The sequence below is a fragment of the Artemia sp. Qi Xiang Cuo genome, chromosome 1, assembly GCF_049724085.1.
Source record: "Artemia sp. Qi Xiang Cuo chromosome 1, ASM4972408v1, whole genome shotgun sequence".
Lineage (NCBI taxonomy): Eukaryota > Metazoa > Arthropoda > Branchiopoda > Anostraca > Artemiidae > Artemia > Artemia sp. Qi Xiang Cuo.
This window is the reverse complement of record NC_142794.1, coordinates 76,247,339-76,261,120: the sequence shown is the minus strand read 5'-3', so window position 1 is coordinate 76,261,120 and position 13,782 is coordinate 76,247,339. Positions and strand designations below refer to the sequence as shown.

The window sequence follows — 13,782 nt, the reverse complement described above, 5'->3', positions numbered from 1 at the left end:
AGCGGGAGGGAGGGGTTACAGGTTTTAAACCCCCGCAATTTTCGTCTCACTAGTGAAAACGTAAAAAAATGTATATAGACGAATATTCCCTCGAAAAAATAACCCTCCCGAACAAAATCGTTAATGCAGCCTTGTTAGTAGACCAGCTTCTTGTAGAGCAGTATAACAGGAGTGCCGACTTTTAATTAAGCATTGTAATACAAGGAAGCAAAATTCTGTGGTCAATTTTTACTGACTTGCTGGTAAAATTATTACAGGAAGTATTTTTAAATACTTTGTATTCTTTAAAATAATTTCCATATCTTTTAAGCTCATGTGGCAATTAGTCTAACTTACTGAATTTGTTTTTGGTTTACTTGTTTTTTTTTTTTAATTGAAACAAGAAGAAACAAATGGATAGTCCAAAAATGTATTATTCCAACGTATAAAATAAATGATTCGAATTTTCTATACGATACTAGTCATAATGTATTATGTTAAGACATCTATTGTAAAATAAGAAATTGATTTCCTCATCCCAGACTTTGGTATTGGTAACCGTTCTTGATAGGAGTCTTTCAGAGGTGGTAAAAGGTTCTCACCCGAACTTCTTTTGAACTGTGTGCGATAGGGGCATTCCCCCCTGGTCTTTGGTAGAAGCGAATGGCTTAAAAAGGGTGCCATGGGGAATAAGATATGATTTTTAGAAATTTCAGGAGTTCTGATGGGCCATGGTTAAAACAAAAAAGGAAAACATAATGAGTAAAACACAGCCGGTTTTTCAAACCAAAAATGATAAAAAAAAAGGACTAAAGAAAATGTCTGTTATATGCCAAGCTCACACCAACCAAATCTTCTTATATTTGTTTTCCGAATAAAATGTGTCCCGTAGCATAATTTCTACCAATCCGTCCCTTTCAAACCAACCTAGAAAATGTTCCTTGTAAAACACAGAAATTAAAATAAATCACCATTACTTCCCTACTCATCGGGAAAAATAAGAGCCTTCCCAAATTTTTTCCCTTACCCCCTAGTGGTAAAAAATCCTTTGATTCCAATATAACACCCTACCAATCCTCGACTTAAAATAAACTTTCTCTTCAATTACTTGTATGCATGATTGAAATTGGTTGGAACAGTTTGACTATGAATAGTTGGACAATAATACACATGTGAAAGTATTACAAAAGATGGACTTTCTCGAGTTCAAAAATCAAGTTCCTGTTTCTTAATCTTTTCAATTCAAAAATTTATATTGATACTTTTCCTATTAATCTTTCTGCGATTTTGAATCTATTTATGTACTTTCAGATATGTGCGGCGTGTGTGGTGGTGACAATTCAACTTGCGAAATTAAAAAAGGGACATTTAACGGAACCTCCTACGGATATAATGAGGTTGTTATCATCCCAGAAGGATCTTCATACATTGATATAAAGCAATATGGTTACATGGGAACAAATCGTGACGATAACTATCTCGGTACTGTTGATATTTCATAACATTTCACTTTAATAAGTTGAGTAGCTTCTTATAGTACCAGGGACATTAAAATAAGATATTTTTGCACCCTTTAAATACACTAAGTTATGAGGTGCCAATTGATGGCTGGGTGGCTGAGGATAATTGTCGCCTTAGATCTTGAAATATACCGTTTTTAGGTGCTTTCTTGAAAAACACCCTTTTTGGTATTTTCATTGATAAAATGAAGAAACAAAATAAAATTACCACAGTCTAGGTTTTGAAAATTTTATTCACCCCCCTCCCTACATTCTCGTGCATTAGTAACCCTGCTTGCAAGGCCGTATCCAGGATTTTTTTTTTTTGGGGGGGGGGGCTGGTCTCCTCGGGTCGGACCTAATCCATGTCTAACGCTAAAAGAAGACAATAGATAGGAACATAAAATACTGTATATTGCAGTTAAGAAACTTAATATTTACAAAATGAATTCACGGAACAAAATCAATTCGATGTGTTTTTTGAGTTGTGAACATGTCAGTAACTGTATCAGTGTCAATAGCAACATCCCTGTGCACTGACAGTAACGCTAGACCTGTCAAACGTTCTTCACCGGTTGCATTTCGTAGCTATGTCTTAAGCCGACCCAATGTAGAGAAAGTCTTTCCGGTGTAGCAGTTAAAGCAAGCCAAATGGCTATAATTGCAAGAAGGCGACTGATGTTTAGAAAGAAATCAGCATTGCACATATCAAGTGCGGCCAAAGCCGAGACTGGTCTTTCTTGGTTGTTAACGTTCTGCCACTTTGTTTTCCACAATTTTACTTCGTGGCTTAGCGCATCTGGCTCTGGTAAAGGTCGGAGTAAATATAAATATTCTCACTGATTTCTGCGTCAGACAAGTTTCTTTTGTCTAAGTTCGTAGGTATGAAGCAACTTAAAGTTGTCAAAATTGTACGATGCACTGTAAATCTCTCCTTGAGTTCTGACATGAAGTAGTCCATGAATGAAATGTATATGGAAGCTCTGTACGCTTCTTTCGGTGATCCAATGTCTTAGCGGTCGTTTCGACGACGACCAAATCTTGGAAACGTCAATGCTATCTTCAGATCTCTGGTAAAATCTTCAATTTTTGAATACAACGAGTCAAACAAAGAATCTGCGTCTCCGCGTAGGCCCACAACTGTCTGCACCACAGTTTCAACGTGGCCTGATGCAAGCGCCAAGTCATAGTCAACAGCTTGAAGAAGTTTACACAGCGGCAACGTAAGAGTTCTTTTGCTACGAATAAACTGGTCAGAAACTGTTCTTGCTCCTTTGAGCTTGCTAACTGATGGGCCTTTGCGGAAGTCTCAGCATTCGTGTTTTCTTCTTGAAGCTCTTCTAGTGCTTCTACAATTGGCTTATAGAGCTCCACAAGGAGGTTAATGGCATCGTGCCTCTCCACCCACCGTGTTTCACAAAGGGTAATGAGAGTAGTTTTTCTAGATTCTGGCATGTATTGTCGATATCTGTCTTTGAGTACCTGGGTACAGGAGGGGGATGAGTAAAAAAAAAGTTGCAGATCAGAGATATTGTCCCAAAACACGTTTTCATGACTGGAATGGAGCAAGCTGAAGCGATCGCCAGGTTGAGTATATGTGCTCCACATTGGACATAATTGCTCGTGGATACTGATGTCTAATCCAAGCTTGAATGCATATCAGGCGCCCACTCATAGCAGCTGCTCCGTCATATCCCTGTCCTACAAACTTGCTCAAATCCAAACCATGGTTTTTCAAGGTTTCCAATATTGTGGTGGCCAGACCCTGTCTGGTTAAATCTGATCGGAAACAAACCCAAGAAAATCATCGCACAAAACTCTGTTTGAAACGTACCGAACACAAATGGACACCTGCTCTGTGTTTCTTATGTCAGATGTTTCATCCGCTAAAACCCAATAGCAAACACTTTCGTTTACCCTTTTAACAATATCAGCTTGAATCGTCTTTCCGCAAACACCGATAAGCTCATTTTGCACTACTGGGGACAGATACATCCCATTTCCCCACACTTTCTTCAATATGCTGTATTAGCTCTTAATTATCACCATACCATATTCTTCGTCTGAAAAGAGATCGGAAATTTCCGTCGCTTAAAGTTTGTTCTTTTTCTTCGGAACGCAGGAAACCGTGATTATTCGTGACACAAAGGGCTAGCTGATGTCGATAAAAAAAAACAATAGTTTCTACAACCGGTTTGAGTCTCATACGATTTTCTTTTGCTTGAGCTTATCGAGCATCATCTAATTTGAAGAAAATTCTTTCTTGCTTGTCTTTCCGTAGGGCTACAGAGCCCTCTAAAAGTAGAACATTTTCTATCTGGAAATTCAATTTATTGTGACGAGCGAAAACTTCAATCGCGTCTTTCAACGCTGTAAAGTGTTTTAGAACCAGTGCTTCAAGTCATAGATTATATCCTTTGCCGAAGTATCCAGCTGGAAAAATTACACAGTATTTGCAGAAAGCACCCTTAAATTTATCCGAGAATACAAGCCACGGAAAACGAGCCATCCATCTTCGTGGAAACCTTAAATTACGTTTGCCTGATGCTGGAAACGAGTAGCTCTCCTCTGGTAGCCACGGAGATTCAAATAACTGCAACTTCGCAGTAACGTCTAAATCACAGGCCCTGCTGACAGTTTGTCCTATGTCGTTTTGTGGGATCTGAAGATGGTTGCTGCCTTGGGAAGTCTCCTGCGTTGACGAGTCGTCATCCCTGGAGAAAACTTTCGAGGTTAGAACTAGTATAAGGCGTTTCCGTAGCTACACCTAAGAGTCCTAAGACAACGATCCCCGGTTCACTAACAGTTTTTCAAGATAAAACGCTCAGGTGCTCAGTACAACTAACTTGACATCTCTGAAACTAACATTTTCATCACGGCCCGTGATCACGGCACGATGGAAATAAATCGTTATCCGCTTGTCGCTTCCTCATTGTTTCAGTGTTAGATACGAACTGACCTGGGATTGGATTGCACCAGCTAAAAGAAGGCTGAGCTGAAGAAGAAGATATGCTGCCTAATTCCAATAATTGACTCTATTGTTCACTCAACGGCAACTAGTTGAAGCTAAGCTGGTAATTACAGTGACCTTGTGATTTGGTAAGCTCAAAATATGCGAGTTTCATAAAGAGGTCAAAGTATTGAAAAAAGCAATTTTCTCGGACATTTTTTTTTTGGGGGGGGGGGGTTAAACCCCGTAACCCCCCCCCCCCCTGGATACGGTCTTGTCTGCTTACGTCTGTCCATATCTAAAGCTGCGATTTTCTAAAAAAAAAAAATTTCGTTTCAAAATATACTGTTTTTAGAGCAATACTACATTTTCTCCGTTTTTGCCACGTTAAATCGTCAAAACAAATAGGCCCAGTGGAATTTGGCAACACTTTTAGTCCGTAAAACTTCAACCACCAATACTCTGCTGATTCCCAAAGACAACTACGGAAGCCCTTTTCATTGAAAATTGAAATTCATATTTTCTTGATTTCTTAAGATGTTACTGTGTAGATTTTCACTTAACCAGTTCAAACAATCATATTTCATTTATACCGTCCTTGGTACTTGAAGCTTCCTTTGTTATCTATCCTCTTTAAGCTCTTCCTCTATTAAACCTCTATAATAGAGGTTTATTCTATTTCTTGCGCTCGAATCATATGTAGGTGCGAAAATTAGAATGCGTAAAAAGCACAGACTCAATAAAAAAAAGTAAATAACAAATTACGTTAACCATGCATGCATGCATGTACGTAAGATTGTTTTTGGAAGGGGAGAGCAATAATAAAATAAATTGACAATTTGAATAAGAAATACCCAGAAACTTGTGAGAATCAAAGTTTTTGATATTCTACGTCCCTGCTTGTATGTGTAGCATAAGGTTCAGATCTGGTTTTAATCATTTTTAATAGTTATTGTACGACTTCAACTGAGCAGCAACATTGGAAAATAAAAATTCTCCTTTTTCATTCCCCCCTCCCCCCAGAGAAAATATTACGAAATTAAAGAAAGAACAAAAAAAAACTTCAATGGGTACAATAAGGTTGTCATTGTCCCAGAAGGATCTTTATGTGTTGAAAAAGCGTACTATACCGACAAAATATGATTTATGTTAATTTATTTATTTTGTAGTAATTTATTTTAATAGTTATTAACTGACACGATAAAATTTTTGCGTTTCAAAAACTGCCGTAAAAATAATACCAATGTAAAAAGTAATATACAGAATGAAAACGTAGTTGATAGGCCTAAAAACTAATTACGGGATAAAAAAAGAAGAAGAACGTGAAATTTTTTTTCAAAAAATAAACAAAAACTAAAACCTTAGCCAACGGAAACCATGGGTCGATTGGTATTTTCTTTTTAGATACATGAAGGAAAAACAATGCTAAACAGCACAGATATCATTAAACGAAAATAAGAAATATATAAAATTAGAACAAAAGCACAGGATGCCACCTCAGTGTGATCATAAAGGAATTCAAAATTAAAGCTCCTTCCCCGTCTTGCCAAAGAATAATATTCGAGATATGCCTTTTTCATTGAATAATGATTATTCAAATTGGAGGTTATTTCAGCCAAATTAGAATTATTTGCAACAAAAGAGATCTGATACATGGATTAAAAAAGACTAATATGGTTGGGCAAAAAGATGTTATGGTATTATCAGGAAAGAAGCTTGAAATTATTATTTGCTTCACTAATTGGTAACACTTAATTGGTAATTGGTAACACTCTTGGTAACTTTTAGTTACCAATTGATAACTTAATTGGTAACACTCGAGGCTCTTGAAATGCTTCAACTTTCAGGTAGATTCTAACTCTGGGGAAATGGAGTGTAAAATAACTGAAAGTTGAAAAAAAAACTTTCAAAATTTTGCATTCTATTTGATATATTGTTTGTGATACAATGTAAATGATATGCAATATTTAGGAAAATGTATAAAAAATACCGTTTCGCCATAATTTGGATATGTAAGCAGCCACTCAATGGCTTTTGAAAATATTCTGGTCTCGTGAAAACTTAAAAAACTAATTGCGTCCTAATACCTTGCAGCCTTGCCACGACAATATGATATATGCTACTAGAAAGTTGACATCAACATACTAGAAGCTGATCTTTTTTTACGCTAAAAATATCTTCCCATATAAACTATACACACCCATATTTCATTTGTTTGGAATACAGTTGCCAATATTTGCAGTGTCACTCGTCCATTCAGTGGCTGAGTCAAAGACTGGCAAAACACCAAAATTATTTGGCAAACCATTTAAATGAATACCTGTACGAGTTTTCTCATCAAATACATTCAACAGGTTTCTTCCGCTTGGTAGTTTCAAAATTGAGTGATTTAATGACTCTTTGAAATTTATTGGTGTATATCTTAATAGTTGCTACTCGCTCATACCATTTTTAAGGATATTAAATTAACTTAATACAATTCCATGATAAAGGGTTAGGGAAAGCTGACCCCCTTCCTCTAACCTTGTTCACCAACGTTATTTTTGCAAAAAGAACCTCGCATACATGTCTTCTTTTTTGCACTTAAATTTTTTGACCCGGCAGGAACTTGCTTCATGCCCATCAACATGGATATCCAGAAATGGTTATTGGCCAGACGTATTGATTGGTAGTGGTAACACGTTTGTTCCGCTTGGTAATTTTGAAATCGAACAATTCAGTGACTCTAACTTAAAGTATTACATTCAGTAACACTAGTTGCTAAGCACTCAGACTGTTGTTATAGAATAATATGTTCAGTGAAAATTCATGATGAAGGAATAGGTAAAGATAAAAAGATATAAGCCTAGAATTTGGGCTGTTGAGAAGGAAACATGTTAAGAGAACAATTCTTGCTTCATAATGCGTCAAACATTGTAGGTAACATATTTTGAACGTACTTCCACTATGCTTTACCCCCCATCTAGGGGTGTGCCTCCAGAATTGTTATGGGGGGGGGGTGAGGGGTCCATATCCAGATAGTCAAGGGGCATGGGCTACTTAATAAATTGTTTCTCCAGATTATTGTGAGGTAAATACGCCCCCTTGTCCCCCCTCCAAAATAAAACCGACACCCTTGCCACCTACCTCCCTAATATGCAAATATATAGCCCAAATTATATATTTCCCATGCATTCTGCAATGTATCACTCTTGTTTCAACCATGTAGCTATAAATCGAATCAATGTTAATAAAATCAAGAAAGGGAGAAATGGAACAAAATCAAAATTTTTTTATTGTTTAAAAAAACAAAGTTGTGTGACAGATTCAAACTTTAGCGTAAAGAGCGAGGTGTTGAGGAGGGGATAGCCCCTTTCGTATACGGAATAATTTCTGTTCGTTTTAAGTTTTAATGTTGCTCCTTACTTTCACTTAAAAAACTTGTTTTTTATTTAATTTCTGAATGTTTTTGAATTAGTGCAGCTTTGATGTTGGCTCACCGTACATGAATAATTAAAACGAAATTTGCATATTAATTTTACATTTTTTTGGCTAAATGGCTTTCTCAGAATTTTGATCTGACGTAACTTACGAATTAACTTACGTAACGAACTTCTATATTCGTATATTTTCATTACGTATATTAGGGGGTTCGTCCCTAGTCAATACCTCGCTCTTTACGCTAAAGTTCAAATTTTGTTCCAATTATTTAGGAATGATCCCTTAATCACAAAGGCCGTTAATTAGAATAAATAGCTCTGATGAAAGTACAAAAAACTTTAGCGTAAAGAGTGAGGTAATGACTAGGGGGTGAACCCAATCATATGCGAAATAATTTCTGTTCGTTTTAAGTTTTGATGTTGCTCCTCGCTTTCAGTTGAAAAAACCGTTTTTTTTTCTTTTACTTAATTTCTGATCGTTTTTAAATAATGCTGGGAAATCCAGTGCAATCTATAGCAATATCCCTATCCCCATTAAAACTTCCCCATGGAAAGATCCTCCCACGTTACCCCCACCCACCCCCAACTACTAGAAAAAATCCCCCTTCAAAATGTATGTACACTTCCCAATACCTATTACTATATGTAAACTTTGGACAAAGTTCACAACTTGTAGACCTTCCCCCAGGGACTGTGGGGGATTAAGTCATCCTCAAAGACATAGTTATTGTACTTTTCGACCATGCTGAAGAAAATGGCTCAAAATTTTTATCGGGTGACTTTGGGAAAAATGAGCGTGGGAGGAGACCTAATTGCCATCCATTTTTTTGGTCAATTAAAAAGAGCACCAGAACTTCTAATTTTCGTTCCATTGAGCCCTCTGGCGATATTCTAGGACCACTGGATCAATACGATCATCCCTGGGTAAAAAAAAACAACAAATAAATACGTATCCGTGATCTTTCTTCTGGCAAAAAATACAAAATTCCACGTTTTTGCAGATAGGAACTTGAAACTTTTATAGTAGGGTTCTCTGATATGCTGAATCTGATGATGTGATTTTCATTAAGTTTCTGTGACTATAAAGGGATGTTTTCTCCTTTTTTCGAAAATAAAGCAAATTTTGTCAGGCGCGTAACTTTTGATGAGTAAGACTAAACTTGACAAAACTTATATATTTGAAATCAGCATAAAAATTTGATTCTTTTCATGTATCTATTGGTATCAAAATTCTTGTTTTTAGAGTTTTGGTTACTATTGAGCCGGGTCGCTCCTTACAGTTCGTTACCACGAACTGTTTGATTATTACAAAATTGTTTATTATTTTTCACTTTCTTGTTTCTTATTCTCAGAATATACAAAGCGTTTCAACAAGGCTTTTCATATGCCTTTTACTTGATTAAATTAAAAATAGAAAAGGAAATACCTCCATTATTCAAGATGCAAGTATATATGAATGAACTCAAAGAACTGCGGTGTATGAGATTTGAGCCGAATTAGCAAACGGTGCACAGAATACAGTCAATGGCCTACTATGTGTGTCCCATAAATTTTCAAATGATTTTATTTAGTAGTGGCGATTTCCGTAAGTTGTCATAAAGATATGGCTGAATCCATGATATTAGTAGAGTCCTACGCGTGATAAGTAGTGTTTTGTTTTCACGAGTGTCCAGCTAGACTTGCATGTCTATACACATGCCCCTCTAGACATCAATATCCACGCCATTCCCGTTCACATGTGCCATTCGATGCTTAGATACCACAAGATCTACAGTTAAGTCCTTAAGTCTGCGGCTTTAGTCTTTTAAGTTTAGAACTTTTTGTCCAGGGTTTCGAATTCTACAAAACAAGAACCTTGTTTTGTGACTATATTTGTCCCACACTTTAGGCTTACGCTCCCTGCGCAAGTATTTAGCATCTTATCCTTTTGGAGCTCTACGGCTTTAATATTTTGAAGTAATACGGCAGTTCTACAATTATTCAAAAGCTGAGATGTGGTTTTATCCATATACCAAATTACGTTTCTCTGGAATTTACTTGGCATTGTTCTTTAGATTGAAAGCTACGTTGAAAATTGTTCAGAAAAGGAAAAAGTTCTTTTTTGTAAAGAAAATATAAATCAATTTCCAAGAAAAAGCCTGTATGATATCATTTTCTGGCTGATTGATCTGAAACTAACGAATCCAATTATCTTGTCTTTTTGCTGAAAGTTATAGCTCTATGGCTTATTTCAAGACAAAATGTTTCACAGAAAATACAAACTTCAAGACTGGCGTTCAGATATGTGTCTAGTTGGACTTCCCTGCATCAGCAAGTGCGTAGCTAGACCTTATTATCGTTATTGTTATTATGGATGGACTTACAAAAACTGACTGTATGCTCAGATCCCAAGGCTCGTTGCCTCCACGCCAAAATAGTCGTAGGGACATTGGTGCCCGCTTGGGTGTGGTAATTCAAGATATTGTTTGCCTATTTTTTCATTTCTAGAGCATTTTTTAATTTCTAGACTTAGGCAGGCAATGCTGGAGGGGAGAGTCACCAACTGCTTGCACACCTCCAGAGGCGAGAGGAGCTTGATCCTCAGAACTAACACTAACTAAGAATACTCTTTCTCCAGCCGCGGTTTGCTCCTCACCAGGGTTTTTTCTTTCACAACGGTTAGCACGTCAGACCCATTAGGACTGATTCTATCAATATGAATTTTGTGGCCACTACTAGCTTTAATCCAATCTCGGCAACGTATTCCACATGTAAATCTACTTGGTGTTCAGACACTAGCAGGATTGCGACCAGGTCAGAAATACAATCACTAAAATCTCGAGAAAAATCACTAAATGAGCAAAAAAACAACAAAAAATTTTAATTTTGACTACTTTCTTCTCGAAAGTGACAGAAAAAGTGTAGTTTTTCGTCATCTACGTTTTTAGAAAATAAGGTTAAGTCATCTTCCCTTAGGAAGTAGGAGGTATTATACTTAGAGACAAAACGAACACGTCCTTCCTTAACATGTCGTTAAGGACAGAGAGCATTTTATCTGATTGGGGTACTAAGGAAGGTACAAAAATCCTCACCGTACAATAGCAGGCGCAATATAGGGGACATGCAGGGCGTCAGTAGCCAAAAATTTTATGGGCGGGGCTATTAAATCTTACTAACTGGTTTGCCGACTGGTTTTATTTAGCCAAAAATTTGCATAATAGCCATTTCTTTTGTAACCTTGAAAAGAATTTTTTCTCGTTTTTTTTCCGTAAGGCGCATTCTTACAACTAATTAATAACCTAGAAAGGGTGCTTTGAACAATGTTGGATAGTTCTTGACACTTTAAGTGAGCTGGATAAAAATCCTTGTAATTTTGTCAAAAAACGATTGAGTTTAATTAGTTGTGCTGTTTGTTAATTTCCACAGGATCCGGGTCTCAAATAACCTCTGATTTCTAAGATTACGTTCCAGATATCTGATTTCTAAAGGATCAGTGGTTTTTAGTATTTTTCCGGAAGTAGTTTTAACGTTCTGGAAAGACTCTCCTAGCTATCATATATTTCACACAGTAAACTTGGCCTAATAGCATGCCGGCTCTAGAAGAGAGGAGTCATTGTGGATTGAAGCACCCAGGCCCTTTACTGCTATAAGGGTATCGTAGAGGTCTTTAATATGAAATGATTCTCAACCCTCCAATGATTTTCCTTCAGGATATGGAATCCCCCTTGGAATGTTTGTACAATTTGCCATGGTTCTTAGCCGTTCGGCTCATCATCAGATTCCAGTTGCACCGGCCGCTTTTATCTCACGCATCTTCTGTCTTTTGGCATTTGGATCTAGAAAGAAATTAAATAAAAAGTTTTTTTTAGCTGAAGGTAAGGAGCAACATTAGAAACTAAAATGAACAGAAATTCTTCCGTATATGAGGAGGACTATCCCTTCCTCAACCCTCGCTCTTTGCGCTAAAGTCTTAAAGTTAAAAAACTTATCATTCAGATTCAATGGTCTTGTGTTTGATCCGTCTTTCTTAAAGAATTATTTGAAAAAAACTACGTTTTCTAAAGAGTTAAAGAGGCTGAGTTACAAGGTCGAACCTTAAAACGTACAGGGATTAGGAGGCACAGTTGGGGGCTACCACCCCCAAACTCCCGCTTTCGCAGCCTTTAAATATAAAAAAATTTCTTTAAACTGAAAGTAAGGAGCGACATTAAAACTTAAAAAGAACAGAAATTATTCCGTATATGAAAGAGGCTGTGCCCTCCTCAACGCCTCGCTCTTTACGCTAAAGTTTTTATTGTTTAAAAAAAGAGTTGTGAGAAAGTCAAACTTTAGCGTAAAGAGCGAGGCGTTGAGGAGGGCACAGCCTCTTTCATATACGGAATAATTTCTGTTCTTTTAAGTTTTAATGTCGCTCCTTACTTTCAGTTTAAAGAAATTTTTTTATATTTAAAGGCTGCGAAAGCGGGGGTTTGGGGGGTGGTAGCCCCCCAACTGTGCCTCCTAATCCCTGTACGTTTTAAGGTTCGACCTTGTAACTCAGCCTCTTTAACTCTTTAGAAAACGTAGTTTTTTTCAAATAATTTCTGCACGTTTTTGTACAGTTTATTACTTATTATTGCTTGACTAACTGTTAGCTGATCGTGTCAGGAGTTAAAGTTGGGGGCTTCCGCCCCCCAAACCCCCCGCTCTTGAACATTCTTGTGTTAAGGCTTTTAATTCCTGAATACTCAAATCACGTCGTACAGGGTGCCTCCTAATCCCTGTACGTTTTAAGGTTCGAACTTGTGACTCAGCCTCTTTAACAGCCCCCCAACTGTGCCTCCTAATCCCTGTACGTTTTAAGGGTCGACCTTGTAACTCAGCCTCTTTAACTCTTTAGAAAACGTAATTTTTTTCAAATAATTTAAAAAAGAAACTGAGTTTCTTTTCAAAGTATATAAAAAAGTTGCTCTGATGGTGAATCGAACCCGAGTTTTCCGCCTGAAAGTCTAAAGTCTCAGCCGCTGGACTATACAAACACAACAGCAATTGTTGTTTAGCAATTAGAAGGTATTTTCGACGCAAGCAAATTCCCAAAAATCTTGATATGTGGTTTTTGAAAAACAGGGAAGGAGTGATCAGATTGAGCTGAAATGTCGACGATAAGCTACCAGGCCCCAGGAAAGCTTATCCTCTAAATTTAAGCCCGATCAGACAACGTTACCGGGGGGGTGGGGGAGGAAAAAATGAACATGGTCTAATATAGGAAAACGAGGTTTTTCGTAAATGTAAATTCGGGGGATAATTTTTTCGGTCTGAAAATATCAAAAGGCCCTAGCAGGTCGAATTCTGCTTCGAATGAGTCCTCATTCAACCGGATCCGTTGCCAACTGTGGCCTGTTGGCGTGGCTAACAAAAAAAAAAGAGATGAATTTTAAGTGGCTATATTTGGTTTTTTGAAAACAGGGAAGGAGTGATCGGATTCAGCTTAAATTTCGAGGATACGCTCCCGGGCCCTTTGACAGCTTAACCTCTAAATTTCAGCCCAATCGGACAACGTTAAAGGGGGGCTGTGGTGGGAGGGTCCAAACTTCCGGCCCAGTTTACCCCATGAAGATAAAGTCGGAGGAGGATGAAATTTTGCAAGTTTCTTAGTTTGAGCTTGGGCTACAAAATGCAATTACCGCCGTCTCTCTGCGACCTCTAGGACCTGAAATCGCTTAACATTGTGGTGGGTCGCCTCTTTATAGAGGCACAAGTGTGCCTCCTTGACTGTGACAAAAAGACAAACTTTAGCGTAAAGAGCGAAGATCGGGAAGGGGAAGCCCCCCTCATGTACGGAAGAATTTTTCTTCGTTTTGATTTTTAATGGTGATCCTTACTTTCAGTGGAAAAAACTTCTTCGGCCGTTTCCCTAGTCGTTACCAGCAATAGGTTTTCCTCCCCCTACTCTGTTTAAAGTTCCATTGAAAAAGTT

General features: G+C 37.5%; 1 protein-coding gene across 1 annotated transcript in view; it reads left to right on the top strand.

Moving 5' to 3' along the window:
• The window catches only part of AdamTS-A (ADAM metallopeptidase with thrombospondin type 1 motif A), a 646,314-nt gene that overhangs the window by 329,283 nt on the left and 303,249 nt on the right, over positions 1 to 13,782 (top strand). Inside the window, exon 13 of the mRNA XM_089091831.1 lies at positions 1,291 to 1,461. Within this exon, the coding sequence (XP_088947957.1) occupies positions 1,291 to 1,461 (171 nt within the window). The remainder of the gene's footprint in view (positions 1 to 1,290; positions 1,462 to 13,782) is intronic.